This window comes from Abramis brama, assembly GCF_963993115.1.
Source record: "Abramis brama genome assembly, chromosome: 6".
In the NCBI taxonomy this organism is placed as follows: Eukaryota; Metazoa; Chordata; class Actinopteri; order Cypriniformes; family Leuciscidae; genus Abramis; species Abramis brama.
This window is the reverse complement of record NC_139968.1, coordinates 8,343,799-8,365,073: the sequence shown is the minus strand read 5'-3', so window position 1 is coordinate 8,365,073 and position 21,275 is coordinate 8,343,799. Positions and strand designations below refer to the sequence as shown.

General features: G+C 39.9%; 1 protein-coding gene across 1 annotated transcript in view; it reads left to right on the top strand.

The window, feature by feature from the left end:
• The first annotated feature begins 588 nt into the window (after positions 1 to 588).
• Positions 589 to 21,275, top strand: part of tsc22d2 (TSC22 domain family 2) — a 30,842-nt gene continuing 10,155 nt past the window's right edge. Inside the window, exon 1 of the mRNA XM_084117508.1 lies at positions 589 to 2,667. Coding sequence (XP_083973634.1) covers positions 1,178 to 2,667 — 1,490 coding nt within the window. The 5' untranslated portion in view covers positions 589 to 1,177. The remainder of the gene's footprint in view (positions 2,668 to 21,275) is intronic.

The window sequence follows — 21,275 nt, the reverse complement described above, 5'->3', positions numbered from 1 at the left end:
ATTATATTATATTATATTATTATATGTGCAGTGCAGATTTTAAACACTGTTCACAGAACACTAATTATTATATTATATCATAACATATTGTATTATATTATATTTTATTATATTATACATTTGCAGTGCAGATTTTAAACACTCTGTTCACAGAACAATAATTATATTATATTGTATTTTTATATTATATTTATTATATTATATTTGCAGTGCAGATTTGAATCACTGTACACAGGCGAACATAATTTATTATATTAATTATATTATATTATATTATATTATATTATATTATATTATATTATATTATATTATATTATATTGCAGTGCTGGTTTAAATCACTGTACAAAGGAGAAAAAGCAATTAAATGAATTAGTTGTTAAAATAATAAGATTATCAGACACTTTATCAAAGAAAAAGTGTAATAAAAGGTTTTGGGATGTGTGGAAAAATGATTTATGCCGGCTGATTCCCCCTGACATTTATTTTGACAAGAAAACAAGAATAATGCGTAGCGATCGGTATTCCCGACGCACTTACGTACGCCTGTGCGCAGTCCGTCCACCCATAGTCCCGCGCGTGCGCTACGTAGCGTTAGCCATCTTGTGTACAGCAGCAGAGAGAGAGCAGCCGTTAGCTCGACAGACACCCAAACACACCCAGTCTACCCTCTACAGACTGTATCAACGCCAGAAGCGGATGGTAAACATGTGTTATCATGTGTCAAGATGTATATTCAGTGTGTTTCGTGGAGGATATGTGCTTTTGAAGACGGGGGAGTGTTGATAACTGAAGGCGCCTCAGAGTCGAGTGTGTCCAGCGACTGGAGTTTCATTCGCGCGAGCGGCCTGAGGGAAACTCTCACACCCGGACATGGCCTTCATTTAGGCCTCGGATAACACGGAGGCGGGCTTGGAGGGATCAAACACACCTGGAATTAAGCTGTCATTGTGTTTGGAGCTTCGTGAGTTTCATTTTAACGGATTAAAAGTACTAAAAATGCCGCGATGAGGACGCACGCGCGCTGACGGGAGCTCGGAGGGAAGCTTGAGTTAGCGCGTGACGCTAACTGAAAATTACATGACATTTTCATATAAGAGGAGTTACTACGTTTAACTTGGAGCTGTACGCTTTAGTCTGACGTGTCAAAGTCTAAGTGACACACTTTACGCGCTCAAAATGTCTAAAATGCCGTCGAAAAAGAAGAGCTGTTTCCAGATCACGAGCGTAACGCAGGCGCAGGTGGCGGCGAACAGCATCACGGACGACACCGAGAGTTTGGACGACCCGGACGAGTCCAGAACTGAGGACATGTCCTCCTCTGAGATGTACGACATGTCCAAAGGTGGCGATTTCGAGCCGGAGGCGTGTGACGTCAGTTTGACGGACGAACCGCTACATAATGACGCTGAAACCGTGAGCGCGCATGATGGTGCCGTAACGACAGTAACGTTACCTGGCTCTCGTAACACAAGTGCGGTTCATGTAAACCCAAATGTCCGTGCAGTTAGTGGGACAGCAGGCCAAATGAGCCCATCCCAGACTTCATCTTCAGTTGCATCTACCAGCATGTCCCAGGCATCATCAACATCAGTTAGCAGTTCTGCTACAGTAAGTGGTTGCAGTTCCCGTTTCAGGGTCATCAAATTGGATCATGGTACAGGTGAACCCTTTAAACGAGGTAGGTGGACTTGCACTGAGTTTTATGAGCGGGATACGGATGCTTCCTCGTCTGCTCGGACTGCGGATAACGCTAAACAACACGCCGGCACCGCGGACCACAGCGCGGACCGAGACGGCCTAGGAGGTTCGGTGGCGGCGTATAATGCGCTTACAGAACCGCATACGGACAGTGGTTACGTATCTTCACTATCAAACCCTCCTGTGGAGCTTCAAAAGCAAACTTTTGGGATTTTGCAGCAGGGATTAGGGCTTGTAGCCCAGAACATTTTCAGTGATGCCCATGCTAAATCTCCCAGCATGCCTTCTACAGCTCAACCACAGCCATTTTACCCTGGTAAACAGGCACAGAAACCTGGCCAGATGCTTCAGACTGTTATCCCGTCTAATCAGGCTGACTATAGGTTACAGAATCAGCCTCTTGGCTCTTCAGTGACCCAGGGCCCGTCAACGGTCCTGACTCCCGCAGCGGGAAGCACTCATGTGCTGGGATTAGTCCCTCAGCCCGTGGATGTTCAGGGGCTTTTACCCCAGTCCAACATCAACGCGGCTCTAGGGGCCGTATCAGCCACATCTGCGGGTTCACAGGCACCAGTGCCGCTCGTTCAGCCGGCAGTAACTCATACTGTGGTCCCTGGTGTGCAAAATGTGCCTGTTGTTCTGCCCAGTGCCTCTAATACCCCCCAGAGCATGCCAAAACAGCCCCCGGTCCCTGTTGTACCGCCCCAGCAGAACCAGCCTCAGGGAGTCCCGAGCGGTTCGGCAGCGGGACTGGGGGCTCAGACGAACCCCTCTATCTTTAGCCAGCTTCCCGGTGGTGTCGGCCCGGCCGGTGAGAACCAGAGGAGGACTGAGCTGCTGCTCCAGAGCTCGGTTCTCCTGGGAAGAGATGCCATCAGACCCCTGAATCCCGAGGGATTGCAGCTTCCCACGCCTGCTGTCAACAGCCTGTTTGGAATAGCGATTCACATTGATGGGGATGAGGACAGGTAAACCTTTATGCTTCATGTTGCTCAAGTTTTATTGACAATAGTTGCAAAAGAAAATTTTAAATTGTCAAGTAAGCCACTCTTGCAGGTGTTACATTAAATTATATTAGTTTAATATTTACTTTGGAATAACTTTTGAAAGCATGTTACCTTGAAAACATGTCCTGTTGTAGGAGTTAATTTTGTCCTAGGTGGAGTTTTTTTTTGTGTGTGTGTGTGTGTGTGTGTTTTGGTAACACTTTACAATAAGGTTCAGTAGTTAACATTAGTTAACTACCTTAGTTAACATGCACTAAGAATGAACAATACTTATACAACATTTATTAATATTAGTTAATAATATTAATTGTAGCATTTACTAATACATTATTCAAATCAAAGGTTGTATTTGTTAGTTAATGCACTGTGAACTAACTTGAACAAACAATGACAGCTCTATTCTTATTAACTAATATTAACAAAGATTAATAAATACTGTAACATATGTATTGCTCAGTGTTAGTTCATGTTAGTTAATACATTAACTAATGAACCTTATTGTAAAGTAATTTTTTAATATATATGTGGGTAGTTTTCCCCCAAACCTGTCCCGGAGGCCCCAGAGTTGCACATTTTGGATGTCGCTTAACTTTACTCAACTGACCCAATTAAAATCAGCAGCTCATTTACATTGCATTGACATCCAAAAAGGCTTCCAGGACAGATTTGGGAAGCGCTGCTCGTATTTATTTATTTATTTATTTACAAACTCAAATCATGTTACACCAGACGTTTTGAGCTAAATACCATAAGCCTGTTTTACATGACTACTTTAGCTAGATATAGTAGTGAAGTAATCCTGATCACCCTGTTTCAGGTGTGTTTGTCTTTCTTCTGCATAACACAAAAGAAAATATTATAGGAACTATTTTGTCTGTACAATGAAAGTCAGTTAAGTTCAAAACAATGGTGGTTTCTATGGCTTTTAATCTTCATTTGTTTCACAGAATAGAAATGAAGAAAACACTAAGAGACTTTGAAGGGGAATTGAAAATTCAACTTGACTAGCTGGTTTAAACGTTCTTTGCATGAATAGCTCAGAGGAAACACCTAGCATCAACTGTTTGCACTTAGTTTTCCATCCAGCAAACCACTTTACACTTGCTTATACAGGGCTGCCTGTGGTTACACTCTCCTTTTCAGTGGTAAAACATTTGGAAAGTTATATTAGTATTAGTTTCTGACTCAAGTGACCTTGTGAAAGGAAAAAAAATTCACATAAATTTTACCCAATACCCAATTGTTGTGTTGATGCCCTGCTATTAAAAACGGTACTAACCGGTCTAAATAATAAGAGCCGCATGAGAAAATAAAGAGCGGTACGTGTTTGATGTTTAAAACGGTTATTGTGCTCAAGCCTTGAAAAAGAGCTCAAAGCGCTACTCACGCTGCCGGGCTCAGGCCTGGAGCGCACGCAGAAAGCTGCCTTTCAGACAGCATGTGATCGTGAATTCGGTTCTCTTTCAATTATTATTGCGCTGGAATGGTCAAAAATATGTTAAAATGTGTGTCCTGGCGAGTATCCACGCAAACACAGTCGGGTTTGTCCATAAACATAAATGGTTAAGAAAGAAATCAGGTGTGTTCTAATGTATTGGATCCTTGCGTCAGGTCTTAAAGCAACACTAAGGAAAATTTTTTACTTTAAAATAATGTTTCCAAAATCGTATCAGTGGTTCATCAAGTCGTAACAGGGTGAAAGGCACTTCTGGATTCGCTTTGCAGCCCTATATCTGCTATAACCACACTATGTAAGTTTGCCAAACCGGGTCGCGTTTCTGTAGTTCAAATGAGACATAAGAAAACTACAAATTTGACTGGCTTTACGTCAAGCGTTACAATAGTCATTATTTAGTTTTTCTTCGTTTCTGATCTCGCAATACATCATACTTTCATGAAATCATGCAACATGTCTGTGGACATCGTTCATTCCAAAGCCAGTGCTGGATAAACGGCGAGTGTGCGACGGTAGGCGAAATGATTTACGACAGCGGTAATGGACAATTCCGCTTCCAACCTGTAGGGCGACCGAAGAGGAAAAGTTCCTTAGTGTTGCTTTAAAGAGACGGCAGCCTAATAAACCTGCTGCTGTCTGTCATTTAGGCTAAGCCCCTTTCACACAGTGCGTTGATCCCGGGAAATTGCTGCAAAATTGCTAGAGTGCTTTCTGTGTTGTTTTTTTTTACATTTTAATTTCTTAATGCTACTGTTAAATAGATCTACATCAGCCACCTGAAAAATTTAAAGCACTGTTTATTTAATTTGTATTTTTCTTGTATTGTGTTAGTCATATTGATTGGAATTTGCGTCTTTGCTTATTTTAAAGATAAAAGATATATAATTTTAAATATATTTTAAGATAAAAATAACTATTGTGATATAAAATTGTGTAATTTTCGTCATATCACCTAACCTGTGCAGAATTGTGAAAGGTTTGCGAATGTGATTGATAGTGTTTTTTTTAGTCAACTTAAAAAACAATGAAATTTAAGTTGTCGTATTATTCAATTACTTGTACTGTAGTATTGGTAATCGCGCTATTTTTGTCGGGTATCTTATCGAAGCCGTAATTTTGATATCGTGGCAACAATACTGTCCAGTTCCTAAAGATTTGTTTTCAGTGCCACTGTTTCCTCCTCATACGCTTGCCAGCAGAAGTTGAGCTGTTTTTTCAGTCTGATTGGGTGATGTTAGCATGTGTTTCCTATCTTGTGATGTGCAGAAGCTGCGACCCAGTCTATGCACAAGCACTGATAAGGCCTTCAAATGTGTAACATCTGCATGATGTTATGCTACTAATGGATGTTGTTTACTGTCAGCGGTTGGTAGGAATCCAGGAGAAATCTGTACATTCTGTGCTGATGCTGCGCAACATGCCGTCCCCGTTTCTGACAGGCTTTTGAGGACTATTCAGAGGTCGATAACATGTAACATACTCCGGTTTAGGTCAAATTGTACACATTTTCTTTGCATAAGGCCATTTAATATTTCCATTATCATTTGATTTTAATGACAATTAAAGGAGTAGTTCACTTCAGAATGAAAATTTCCTGATAATTTACTCACCCCAACGTCATACAATATATTCATGTCTTTCTTTCTTCAGTCAAAAAGAAATTAAGGTTTTTGATGAAAACGTTTCAGGATTTTTCTCCATATAGTGGACTTCAATGGCAACCAATGTGTTGAAGGTCAAAAATGTAGCTTCAAAGGGCTCCACACAATCCCAGCCGAGGAATAAGGGTTTTATCTAGACAAACCATCGTTCATTTTCTAAAAAATTAAACATTTATATACTTTAACCACAAATGTTCGCCTTGCACTTGCTGTGATGCGCCACACATTACGTAAACACATTGAAAGGTCAAGCGTGACCTAGTGTTTACAAAGCGAACATGCAAAAGCATTTGTGGTTAAAAAGTATATAAATGTTTGTTTGTTTTTAGAAAATGACTGATGGTTTGGCTAGATAAGTCTCTTATTCCTCGGCTGGGATCGTGTAGAGCCTTCGAAGCTGCACTAAAACTGCAGTTTGGACCTTCAACCTGTTGATAACCGTTGAAGTCCACTATATGGAGAAAAATCCTGGAATGTTTTCCTCAACAACTTTAATTTCTTTTCGACTGAAGAAAGAAAGACATGAACATCTTGGATGACGTTGGAGTGAGTCAATTATCAGAATTTTAATTTTGAAGTGAACTACTCCTTTAATTTAAACCATTTATCTAAATTTTAAAGTAGATTTCTTAAGGGCTATTCTCATTTTAATGTTGTACTTTGTTGATTTTAATCAAACTAAATGAATACTACTACTATAATGCAGTACTATTGGCTTTTATTTTGGATTGCATTGACTTTAACTTTTGTGCAGCTCAGATTAGGGAACAAAGATGCAGAAAGAGCTGCAGGAACTGTGTGTTATTTTGAGAATGCTCGGAAATATTGCAAAGTGGGCGGCAAATAAATTCGAGGTTTAAGGAAAGACAGTAAAGGTTGAGGAAGTGTAAGTTTTCAAAATGCCTGTGTACCATCATTGATGGAAGTTCATATGCTTTTCCTCTTTATTTGGCTTAAATGCGCACACACACACACACACACACACACACACACACACACACACACACACACACACACACACACACTCATAAATGGCCAGTGATATTCACCAGGATTTCTGGAAACAACCTTTTTACTTGGTATTTTGGAGGATGTGTGTAAAGCTTAATTTTAGGTCTGCTATTAAAAGGGGAATTTGCTCCAAATAATCTGTTCTCTTGCCTTTTAGACCGAGAGACACCAGCGTTTCACTAGTTCATCTTTTTTTTAAGGATACTGAAGATCATTGCATTAACTGATGATGATGCGAGATGTCACGGTTTTCTTGCATATCCTCCTCGACTAAATACCCAGGAAATGGCCCTTGATAATTTTGACTTTCACTCATCACTTTCTGTTCCCCTATTAACAGCATCAGAAAAAGGAAGTAACCTTTTAACAGATATGAAGATATGAATCAGTTTATTGACTTGTTAAAATGGTTGAAGCAACGATGAACGCCTCAGGATTTGGTACAGGGTTCAGAAAAGCTTAACTTTGAATAAGTTTGAACAGCTAGTACAGACTTTTGTCTCTCTCACTTAAAGTTTATTCTTTTAATCCTGTGTGGTTGTAGATTTTATCTTCCAAAGGTTGTGCAACTACACTTACCTGACTCATGCCGTCATTATCTATGAGTTTGTTGATTTTGAAGAATGAGTGTGGTTTGGCGTATATCCATGCTGTTGTGCTTTTGCACCTGTTTGAGAAATGGCAGTAGCCATTATTAGTTACTAGTTACTAGTTTATTTGAAACGCAGGTGTGGTGCTGATGTCTTATTCCTCACAGTAATGTCGAGGTGAGTCAGCCCCGTCGCCGGCTCTCTGACAGTCATGGGTTTGTTGGTATATACTATGCCATTATGCCTCCGTGTTTTGGAAGGTGTGCTCTTGCACATTGACCTCACAGCTGAGACTGTAACTGGCTCATAAAGGCTTCCAAAGATTCGCTGCCTTATGCGAAACATTTTGAAATGTAAATTTACACACATTTAGACTGTGTGCCCACTTTTTTTAAGTGGACTTGCGACATTTCTGCCATTAGGATCTCCGGACCCCAAACTCTAGAAGGCTGTAGATTAAACGCCAGAGATTAAAAACTGATTTATGTTTTGTGTGAAATTTCTTCTTGCCTGATAAACATCCAAATGTGTGATTAAGTCTCAATTTAAGGCCCTGTGTCCACCAAAGCGTTTTTTTCTGGCGGCTGGCGTATTCTTCCAGTTGTTTTCAATGGGAGCGTCGCGTTTTTAAAACGCCAGGAGCACAGCGAGGCTCTGAGCGCTCTGTGTTTTTTACCGGTTGCTGAGAGTTGAAGATTGTTCAACTTTAGGTAAAAGAGTGGAGGAGGGGCGGGACTAATACCACACCGACCAATCGCCACATTCTGCTTGTACAACGTCCACAGAGGACAACAACAAGCATGATAACGGAACAAAATCATTTAAAACAAGAGCCAGAGCAAATACTTTTGTATCAACAGTTTTGTATAGAAACGACACAGAAACAAATTATAGATTGAAATGAGATACTAGTAACACTTCTGTGGATATTCTGTATCATAGCAAGCAAAGCGTCTCAACTAAAGAAAATGCTGCGCTGTCAAAGCGCTCTCAAGCGCCCACAGCTAGGCCTTTTCAGCTGGCTAAACACGCTTTGGTGGACTTATACTTATACTTTGGTGGAAAAATACTGAATTGCGTTGCATATATAAATTAGATTTACACTGTAAAAATATTATTTTTGAGAAAATGTAATTGAAGGCAACATGACACATTAGCCGTGTTTCCACTGTCGGGCCAAAAGCGGGCGCGCTAGTGCGTGCCAGGGCCTGACGCGTTTCCACTGTCACTTCCGGGGCTTCATCTGGGCTTCCTCTGGGTCAACGGCCTGGTCCCGCCGAATACTTTGGTCCAAAGCGGGCCAACTGGGGCTTGAGGAGAGGTCATGAACAGAGGCGGCGTTTACCTGAGTCAGGAGAGGGTCAACACCGCTGCTCATTTCCCATGCCATCGTACCAGGCTACCAGCTAACTTCAACATTTAAGACGACATGAACAATTTTCAGCTCAACTCACTCAGAAATGTGATCAAGTAATTTATCAATTAAAAAAAAAATGTGTTAGCCTTTGGATTACCAACCTTAATGGAGTTGTTTTGTGCATTCCTGTGATCGCAAATAAATGGAAGCAAGGTGCAACTGACTAGGTATTTTCTCTTTTTATGTGAAATGGCAAATACCAGTTTGATTCAGCCTGATTGATGTGCACTCCTGATACAAATCACTGTCACTGTCACTTTGTTATTGTAAAACATTGGTCAAATATCAATGCTGGAGTCTCAAGTATTTAAGTAAAGACCAAGCGTTCACTTCTGTCATGCTCGTTTTGTGATCTAGCTTTAGGGCTGGGGCGATTCACCTATCTCCCGATTCGATACTATACCGAGACTTGGGTGCCGATACGATATGTATTGCAATATATATATTTTTTTTAAGAATTGCGATTCTACAAGTATTGCGATTCGATATTGCAATTTTTTAACACTAGACCATCGGGAAAAGTTAAATCATACACTTATACAGACTGTATATGATGTATAAGATGAGTCATATTTACAAAAACAAATCATCACATCTTTCTGACTTGTTTCAGAAGCATCATACAATACTGCATTCTCTTGAATAAATAATTTAATAACAAATAAACATTTAACAGTCACTTATCGCCACTTAGTGGCGAAACAATCTTATCGATAAATGCGTTATTTTAAGCACCAAGTTTCTATCAAAAGCTGATTCTGATCGCTATCGTAGACATCAGTGTTCATATTTGAACTTTAAACTTTTATCCCAGTACTTCTATGATAATTTGAACTATTGCATCACAGAAATAATGATACTATGAGGTTGAAAAGACTGTTTGTGAAGCTGTTTCATGACGACTCTCTCCGGGTCAGCGCTAACACAGCTTTGAATGTTGCGATATGATTTTGTCAAAGTTTAATAGACCGACGAATTGAAAGATCACGTGAGTGTTTGAATCGAGATCACAGTCTTTTAAAGATGAATCATGCAGCTCTATTGTCTTATCTCTCTCAGTATATGAGCAGCGCGAGGGCTTTTCAGTGCTCTCAGTCTCTTCCACGCGTCCACTTGGGATATTACGACACTCAACACCCATAGATAATGACACATTTCATCCTCTGTTGGACCGAAAGTGGCTAACTTCTGTCAACCTCATCTACAAGCAAGGACAAAAAAGAAGAATTTAGGGTGATTTTAGGGTGGCGCTGTGGGCCGACAGTGGGGAAACGGCTTGATTTTGGGCTCGGTGCTCAAGATCCGAGGACATTGACCCGTCCAGCATGTTGTTAGCCCTGGCTCGCACTGGCCCAACATAGGAAAATTATTGGGATTTGCAAGTTCTCTCAATGAACTGGAATATATTTAGTTTCTTATGACATTTACAGTTCTAGAAATTGAAAAAAACTTGAATATCCGGACGTTACGCTGTGATTTTCCAAGTATGATGAAGTGTTGTTACTGATAAAATTAAATTTATCATTAACAACACTTCCTCTGTTTGTACCTTCGTCGCTTTATTTGTTTCAAGCAAATTTATGTTGTGAGGGGTTATATTTCTATGGCTCCCTGTTATGGACACTTTTATTTTAATATCAGTTGATTAGCTGACATCCTGAAAAATAAATCAGAGTATTTGTTTTAACCCACTTCCTTGAATTAACTTCCATTCATTGTCTTTAGCGCTATAGAGTTATTACTCCTCTGTGTGCAGAAACCTGTTTCTCTGTAATCCTCTGTCAGCTTCAATTTCCTCAGGCCAATTCCACACGTCACTCGTCATCTTTTGATGGAAACATCAAAGAATATTTCCATGAGCGTTTTTGTGCACCATTTGAGCGAATTTCACTAATAATCGATTTAGGGTTTATAGTTTCCTGGTGTTACTGCATTCTTTTCTGTTTTGGGGCTAATTTACGCAACTCTTTCCAGCACACATGGAAACTTTGCCGATTTCAACAGAATTTGAGCACAAATCCATGAAGTTTTTTTTTTTTTTTGTGCTTTTCTTCTAGAATTTTTTTAAGTGCCTCAATTTACAAGCTGTAGCCTATAACTTTTCGATTTGGTTTGATATTGGTTATTGATAACGATTTGCATGCTAATCATTTGCAAAATGCCTCCCCCCTCCATTTGCACGTTCATATATTATTAATCATTACATTTATTCATTTAGCCTAAATTGCTCTAAATTGGCAAAATCACTTTCATGTATCAATTAGAGTGTAGCATTCTCAGCTCATTTAACATAATTTCATAATTAATTAAATCCACAGGTTCTTCCTCAAAATTAGCTCCACAATGTGAAGTTTGGCTAAGTTTTGCCTGTCTTGGCCTATCAGTGATGTGCAAGTTTTTATTTATTTATTAAAAGGTAATGTATTAATTATGAGGTATGTTGTTGTTCACCCTTATTTCTTAACCCAGTTTAGTTAACCATGCAAAACAAACTTTTCTGAACCTTTTTTGTTCCCAAAAACAAATTATAGTTTCTATCTAGACTTTATTGACTTAGTGGCCGCTATACGACAGCTTTTTTTGTAACTATAAATGTTAAATTATTAAGTATTGTATTCTAGACCAAATGTTTGGTCCTAGCCCGTATTTAAACAGATTTGTTTTATGGATGCTTTAGATTTTGTAATTTTCCATAGGTCTTGGACTTTTATATCAGTGAAGCCTGATTTAAAAGAAAATCAATAAAGGATTCAAGACATTGCCGGTCACAGGATAATGGTCACTTTGTAACATTCAGTGTGTTGCGTGATCGACCAAAGTAAATCGAATTAATCTCCTTTTAGTTAGGCTGTATAAACTTGGCCGTTAATCAATGCGATCATTTGTTTTCGGGGTCCATGTCTCACTCGAAGGCTGTTCTGGCTTTTTCTGTTTGGCATATTCATGCTGAACTGAATCCTTCAGGGCTTTTTCTGGTGGCACCGACGCCAGTGCTGTTTTTCACTCTAAGATATGAATGGCCATTCACTTCAACTTTGTCTCGAAAGCCCCTGAGGCATCCAAGCACTTTAAAAAAGCAAATTTGTTTTGATCTTTCCCCTCCAAACCTTTGACATTTCTATTTTGCCTTATTCATATTTCTCTCTCTTTCTTTTTCTTTTTTTTATCTGCAAGGAACCCCTCCACAGCTTTCTATCAAGCCTTTCCAATCGGCAGGTCAAAGGCCATCAGTGATGGGTATGATCGCTGTGTGTGTATCACATTGCACTCTTGGCAGCCGTGAGTGTGCATGGAGTGAGCATGGCATTTCTTGAAGTGGTTTCAGGCTCAAGTGTCAAAGGGCCATGACGCACCAAGTGTGGTCAGCCGTTGATGAGCATCTGTTGGGCTAGTTTTTGTGGTGTGTTCCACACGTCGACTCTAGTCAGGCTCATGTCAGCCGGAGTTCGCCGGGTTCAGCATGTTGAATCACCGTTGGTGAGAGAGATCGCTCTGATTGGCTGTTCAGTTTAGCAAATTAGTCAGTGCGCTAGTGTTGTAAAAAGAACTGACTTCGGGACCAAGTCGGTACCAACATTTTAAAAACGCTCAACATATGTCTCTGATTGGCCATTGTGTTCACATGCTCAACATATGTCTATGATTGGCCGTTGTGTTCACCCGCTCAACATATGTCTCTGATTGGCCGTTGTGTTCACCCGCTCAACATATGTCTCTGATTGGCCGTTGTGTTCACATGCTCAACACATATGTCTGTGATTGGCCGTTGTGTTCACCCGCTCAACATATGTCTCTGATTGGCCGTTGTGTTCACATGCTCAACACATATGTCTGTGATTGGCCGTTGTGTTCACCCGCTCAACATATGTCTCTGATTGGCCGTTGTGTTCACATGCTCAACACATATGTCTGTGATTGGCCGTTGTGTTCACCCGCTCAACATATGTCTCTGATTGGCCGTTGTGTTCACCCGCTCAACATATGTCTCTGATTGGCCGTTGTGTTCACATGCTCAACACATATATCTCTGATTGGCCGTTGTGTTCACCCGCTCAACATATGTCTCTGATTGGCCGTTGTGTTCACCCGCTCAACATATATGTCTGTGAATGGCCGTTGTGTTCACATGCTCAAGACATATGTCTGTGATTGGCCGTTGTGTTCACCCGCTCAACATATGTCTATGATTGGCCGTTGTGTTCACCCGCTCAACACATATGTCTCTGATTGGCCGTTGTGTTCACCCGCTCAACATATATGTCTGTGAATGGCCGTTGTGTTCACATGCTCAAGACATATGTCTGTGATTGGCCGTTGTGTTCACCCGCTCAACATATGTCTATGATTGGCCGTTGTGTTCACCCGCTCAACATATGTCTCTGATTGGCCGTTGTGTTCACCCGCTCAACATATATGTCTGTGAATGGCCGTTGTGTTCACATGCTCAACACATATGTCTGTGATTGGCCGTTGTGTTCACCCGCTCAACATATGTCTGTGATTGGCCATTGTGTTCACCCGCTCAACACATGTCTCTGATTGGCCGTTGTGTTCACATGCTCAACATATGTCTGTGATTGGCCATTGTGTTCACATGCTCAACATGTCTCTGATTGGCCGTTGTGTTCACATGCTCAACACATATGTCGGTGATTGGCCATTGCGTTCACCCGCTCAACACATATGTCTGTGATTGGCCATTGCGTTCACCCGCTCAACATATATGTCTGTGATTGGCCGTTGTGTTCACATGCTCAACATATACGTCTCTGATTGGCCATTGCTTTCACCCGCTCAACATACGTCTCTGTTTGGCCGTTGTGTTCACATGCTCAACACGTATGTCTGTGATTGGCCATTGCGTTCACCCGCTCAACATATGTCTCTGATTGGCTACAATGATCAATGCTTCAAAAACGTTGTCTTTGATGCTCTTCACCGAGGGCTTACACAGATACACACGGGAGCGTTTGAAAGCGGCGTCTATCAGTGGATCCGTCCATCAGTGGATATATTAGGGATCCGCTTATAGACGCCTGCTTTGAAAATGTTAACCATTGTAGCCAATCACAGACATGTATGTTGAGCGCATGAACACAATGGCCAACCAGGTGTTTAAGAATCCGTTCAACAGCGCTCAAAATGCTTGAGGGAAATGCTGGTATCATCTCATTTTCTTAATTTTGGTAAAAGTCGGTACTTTTGACAACACTACAGTGCACGGGAATAAAAAGCGAAATTGAGCAAAGACAAGACAGTACGTACAGAAGGAGGTTTTAATTTGACATCATCTTACCTGAGCATTCCAGGGCCTGAATATTTTCATGACTGAATACCTCATGAGTTGTTTGTATTGTGATCAGCATGATTGTTATTCAAAATGCTAAGCTAGCGCTGCTTTGTTTGCTGTTTGTATATCTGCATCCTAGTTTCGGTTTCCCTATTTGAATGACGAATATAGACTATTGAATCCTGCTGATATAGACGTTATTTCCTTAACCACACACATGCGAGTTAACCGCAGTAGCGAACCATGACTCCTAAACCTTGGCCCTCTTATCCTCTTCCATCAACGAGGAAAAAATAAACTTAGCCTTAACTAAACTAAGTTACCCTTGACAAGAAATGCAACAAGCAAACAGCACAGTTAGTGTCAAGTCATCTTCATTTATATAGTGCTTTTAAAACAATGTAGATTGCTCCAAAGCGGCTTTACAGAGATACGAGTGTGAGAGTTATCACCAAACTAAAGCAAAATGTGATAAAATGCAAATCCTAATTACACATAAATGCGTCTATTTCAGTGGAATATGGTGATAACTGGCAGGGTTGCAAAATGTATGACACACAAAACCAACAAAATGAAATATAAGCCATCATATCATGACAAATTAGGGAGAGTCACTTCCAAATTATAACTGCGATCGTGGCATGTTTTAACCCAGCAAGCAATGTTGAGAATCAATCATATCAATGGACTGGAACAGCAGCCGATTAAATGTAACAGATGTAATAAGACCGTTTGGGGAAAATGTAGCTATTATGCAGAATTACAGCAATTGTGTGTAACGAGTCGGTAAATTTACAGATTGACCTGTAATTCTGCAAAATGACTGTTTTCTCAAATAAAGCGTAACATAAAACGGCCAACAATTCCAGCAGTAAAGCTTTAGCCTCTTGGTTGATGCTGTCATCCGGGTGGATCGCTTGTAAACTCTGCGGATGAAATGCTTTAAAAAGCTTTGGCTTTCTTCACCAAATTAAGCTCTTCATTATAAGTTGATCTTGAAAGCAGTGTGGATAATAAATTGGCAACAATGTCCAATAATGTTACTTGCGTTTTCCATAGTGAAGCCCTTTAAAGGTGCAGATATGACAATATGCAGATTTAAATATATCAGAGCTGATTGAACACAGATGAGGATATTTCTTCAGAATAAATTATATTTACAGCACACACACACACACACACACCAAAAAAATTCCGGACAAGCAACTTTTTTACTCGGACAAGTGAATGACAGATTTACTTGTCAAAAGGACAAGCACATGAAAAGGCTTAATGTCAAGCCTGAGTCGGAGTTGATAGCAATGACAAAGTGCCAAGGTTATTATTCACCTTATTAGGGCTAAGGGCTATGGTTAGGATAACTCAAGGGCTAGGGTTAAGATGAGGACAACTGAAACTCAACTCGGCACTACAAAAAAACATAATTGACAATGACAATACTTAATGATCACAATTAAACATTAGTGTACCTAATATGTATGATGGGTGTGACAGTGTCACACTTATACCTTATAGTAAGTAGTAAGTGGTGCTTTGCATCTCTGTCAGGGTTCCTCATTTATGGTCCCTTCATGGTTCAGTTTCCGGCAGAACTAGTTTGATAAGCTTTTAAATATAATATAACCTGTATGACAAATAATGCCTATGTGAGATATATATGAAGTGTAACCTCAGTAAAGGCCGGAATACACAACTTTTGCCCACATTTTAGCCCTGATTTAGTCTGGATGAGTCTACGCTAGTTGCCAAATGTCAGAGCTAGCATATTTGACTTGACTGATTTAATTGAAAATCACGATTTGTATGTTGGACAGATTGATTTCAATCTCCATCCAATTGGAGAATTTTTCAACACCATTTTTCATGCATCTACCAACTATTTTGCATGAGTTTGTTGCATTCGGAACGACCCGAAAGTCTGGTAGTGTGTGTGATCCTTGCTCGTTTTTCCTCTGCAACATTAAGTTTTGCAAGTGTATGATGCATAGTGTTTTAAAATCTGTTCAGACTTAAAGTCAAGTAGTCTTTCCCATCCTTAAGCTCCTGGACAGATTTTTAATTGGCTCTAATAGTCCTTGTTAAATGTCTGATTAAAATGTCATTTGTTGATCTATTTCTCTTTCTTTTTGATATATTAGTTTTTTTGTGTGGTTTTAAAGTACATTGAGTACTGGGCTTTCCTAAACCTCAAAGGCACAAATTGACATTTGATTATGATTAAGTCGTTGGTTCTTGAATAAAGGGAGGGTTGTGCTGACAGCGAACCAGAGAGATTGAACGTTAGCGTGACTCATAACTCTGGTGGGAAGGATGGTATTCATGTCAGATTTCTGATATTTGCTACATGTTCCCTCCTGTCCCCACAGAAGCACAGTGTTCAACCGTTTACACAAGCCATTGCCCTGAAAGAAAATCTGAGGCCTTTTGTTTTGTGATCCATATGCATTTGTAAGCAGGTCTAAATGACAGATTTATTGTGCTGTGACTCACCTGAATTTCTGCAGTTTTTCATAATTAGATGAACCGAATTTACATCTTGTATTCAAAACTATAAAACAATTTAACAGCTTTGTTGGTGATTGCAGCACTTTTAAGAAAAGCATGAGAATAATTGTTATAAATCATTAGGACAGTTTTTTTTTTATGTTTGATGCTTATCATTAGTTTGAGTCTCTCTGACAGCATTTATGGTACAAGCAAAGCGTGCGATATGTGTTATTTGGCTATTTATCCTGCTCTTTTATCTTCATCCAAACACTCCAGGGCTTTTAGTTACAGGCAGTTTCCATGAAAATACTTTTGTTTGAGAAATATTTGCATTTTTACTCGTGTGTTTGCATCAAGTGCCAATACATTTTTTTGTGTGTAGAATTAGTGATACTGATCCCACCAGTTATATCTGTGAGTCATCGCTGTTCCAGAATTACAATATATTTGTAAATTAATGTAGAATATTGGTAACACTTTAGTTTAGGGTCCAAGTCTCATTATTATGTAGTTGCTTGTTAGCATGCTTATTACTAGGATATTAGCTTTTTATTAGTACTCATAAAGCACATATTAATGCCTAATTCTGCATGACCATATTCTACTTCACTTAATCCACTCAATACCTAAACTTAACCTTACTAACTAATAAAAAGCAGTAATTAGGAGTTTGAGGCAAAAGTCATAGTTAATAGAGAGAATTGGACCCTAATCTGAAGTGTGACCTGAATAGTTATCTTGAGGGAATTGTTCACCCAAATAAATAAAATCTAATCTTTGATTGCCGCACATAGAGATATTTTGCAGAAAGTTCAAGCTGCCCTTCTCCATGCAATGAATCTAGTCAGTTATTTACTGAAAATCTTCCATAACTCAACTTCTTATGATGCTGTTACTTTACGTTCGAAAATCGATTGCACAATCAATCGGACCAACCAACGCAAGTTTCGAAAACGAAAATGGGGAATCGATTTTAACGGTCTTTTCTCGGAGCGCGTCCAGCTCGACACGATACGCCCGCAGCGAACGCGCGTCACACAGCGACTGCAGGCTCTGACCAACACACAACAGCAAATTATACTTCTGCATAATGTCTCTTTTTACAACAAAACTGTGAATTCTGCCGGTATGCAGACAGTCTCAGGCATAAAGATACAGATTCGGGCTACGGTCTACAATCGCCTATGTAGGCGAAATTTGTTTGACATTTCTAATGGTAAACACAGCCATGTTGAAGACTGCAGTAATGTTTTTCACCGATGTTATGGCAGTCCACTCTGCTTATTGATTTTCGAGAATGTTGCACTCCTGTTTGTCATTGTGCACGAAACTTCACGCCAATAAATCATCAGGAATATTTGCTGACTTGTGCGCGTCTCAAGCGCCCTCTTTACGTTCGTCCTAATGCCTGTTAGTTGTCCTTGGATTTGCCTATATTTGGCGATTAAAATGGAAACGTCTTTAGACATGGAAAATCGATTTTACAATCGATTCAATGAACACTTGTGTCTCAAAAATCGAACAGGATTTTTTCACAAAAGTGACAGCCCTAATGCAAAACTATAAAACAATTTAACAGCTTTGTTGGTGGTTGCAGCACTTTTAGGAAGAGTATGAGAATAATTGTTCTAAATCATTAGGACAGTTTTTTATTTTATTTTATTTTTTTAATGCTTATCATTAGTTTGAGTCTCTCTGACAGTATTTAAGCAAAGCGTGCGATATGTCTTATTTGGCTATTTATCCTGCTCTTTTATCTTCATCCAAACACTCCAGGGCTTTTAGTTACAGGCAATTTACATGAAAATACTTTTGTTTGAGAATATTTGCATTTTTACTCATTTGTTTGCATCAAGTGCCAATACAATTTTTTTTTTTTTGTGCGTAGAATTAGTTATTAGTGATACTGATTCCACCAGTTATATCTGTGAGTCATCGCTGTTCCAGAATTACAATATACAGTGAGGAAAATAAGTATTTGAACACCCTGCTATTTTGCAAGTTCTCCCACTTGGAAATCATGGAGGGGTCTGAAATTGTCATCGTAGGTGCATGTCCACTGTGAGAGACATAATCTAAAAAAACAAATCCAGAAATCACAATATATGATTTTTTAACTATTTATTTGTATGATACAGCTGCAAATAAGTATTTGAACACCTGTCTATCAGCTAGAATTCTGACCCTCAAAGACCTGTTAGTCTGCCTTTAAAATGTCCACCTCCACTCCATTTATTATCCTAAATTAGATGCACCTGTTTGAGGTTGTTAGCTGCATAAAGACACCTGTCCACCCCATACAATCAGTAAGAATCCAACTACTAACATGGCCAAGACCAAAGAGCTGTCCAAAGACACTAGAGACAAAATTGTACACCTCCACAAGGCTGGAAAGGACTACGGGGAAATTGCCAAGCAGCTTGGTGAAAAAAGGTCCACTGTTGGAGCAATCATTAGAAAATGGAAGAAGCTAAACATGACTGTCAATCTCCCTCGGACTGGGGCTCCATGCAAGATCTCACCTCGTGGGGTCTCAATGATCCTAAGAAAGGTGAGAAATCAGCCCAGAACTACACGGGAGGAGCTGGTCAATGACCTGAAAAGAGCTGGGACCACCGTTTCCAAGGTTACTGTTGGTAATACACTAAGACGTCATGGTTTGAAATCATGCATGGCACGGAAGGTTCCCCTGCTTAAACCAGCACATGTCAAGGCCCGTCTTAAGTTTGCCAATGACCATTTGGATGATCCAGAGGAGTCATGGGAGAAAGTCATGTGGTCAGATGAGACCAAAATAGAACTTTTTGGTCATAATTCCACTAAACATGTTTGGAGGAAGAAGAATGATGAGTACCATCCCAAGAACACCATCCCTACTGTGAAGCATGGGGGTGGTAGCATCATGCTTTGGGGGTGTTTTTCTGCACATGGGACAGGGCGACTGCACTGTATTAAGGAGAGGATGACCGGGGCCATGTATTGCGAGATTTTGGGGAACAACCTCCTTCCCTCCTTCCAGCATTGAAGATGGGTCGAGGCTGGATCTTCCAACATGACAATGACCCGAAGCACACAGCCAGGATAACCAAGGAGTGGCTCTGTAAGAAGCATATCAAGGTTCTGGCGTGGCCTAGCCAGTCTCCAGACCTAAACCCAATAGAGAATCTTTGGAGGGAGCTCAAACTCCGTGTTTCTCAGCGACAGCCCAGAAACCTGACTGATCTAGAGAAGATCTGTGTGGAGGAGTGGGCCAAAATCCCTCCTGCAGTGTGTGCAAACCTGGTGAAAAACTACAGGAAACGTTTGACCTCTGTAATTGCAAACAAAGGCTACTGTACCAAATATTAACATTGATTTTCTCAGGTGTTCAAATACTTATTTGCAGCTGTATCATACAAATAAATAGTTAAAAAATCATACATTGTGATTTCTTGAATTTTTTTTTTTAGATTATGTCTCTCACAGTGGACATGCACCTACGATGACAATTTCAGACCCCTCCATGATTTCTAAATGGGAGAACTTGCAAAATAGCAGGGTGTTCAAATACTTATTTTCCTCACTGTATTTGTAATTTCACCCAAATAAATAAAATCTAATCTTTGATTGCCACACATAGAGATATTTTGCAGAAAGTTCAAGCTGCCCTTCTCCATGCAATGAATCTAGTCGGTTATTTACTGAAAATCTTCCATAACTCAACTTCTTATGATGCTGTTACTTTACGTTCGAAAATCGATTGCACAATCAATCGGACCAACCAACGCATGTTTCGAAAACGAAAATGGGGAATCGATTTTAACGGTCTTTTCTCGGAGCGCGTCCAGCTCGACACGATACGCCCGCAGCGAACGCGCGTCACACAGCGACTGCAGGCTCTGACCAACACACAACAGCAAATTATACTTCTGCATAATGTCTCTTTTTACAACAAAACTGTGAATTCTGCCGGTATGCAGACAGTCTCATGCATACAGATACAGATTCGGGCTACGGTCTACAATCGCCTATGTAGGCGAAATTTGTTTGACATTTCTAATGGTAAACACAGCCATGTTGAAGACTGCAGTGATGTTTTTCACTGATGTTATGGCAGTCCACTCTGCTTATTGATTTTCGAGAATGTTGCACTCCTGTTTGTCATTGTGCACGAAACTTCACGCCAATAAATCATCAGGAATATTTGCTGACTTGTGCGCGTCTCAAGCGCCCTCTTTACGTTCGTCCTAATGCCTGTTAGTTGTCCTTGGATTTGCCTATATTTGGCGATTAAAATGGAAACGTCTTTAGACATGGAAAATCGATTTTACAATCGATTCAATGAACACTTGTGTCTCAAAAATCGAACTGGATTTTTTCACAAAAGTGACAGCCCTAATGCAAAACTATAAAACAATTTAACAACTTTGTTGGTGGTTGCAGCACTTTTAGGAAAAGTATGAGAATAATTGTTCTAAATCAATTATCAATTAATAAGTTTTTTTTTTTTTTTTTGATGCTTATCATTAGTTTGAGTCTCTCTGACAGTATTTAAGCAAAGCGTGCGATATGTCTTATTTGGCTATTTATCCTGCTCTTTTATCTTCATCCAGACACTCCAGGGCTTTTAGTTACAGGCAATTTCCATGAAAATACTTTTGTTTGAGAATATTTGCAT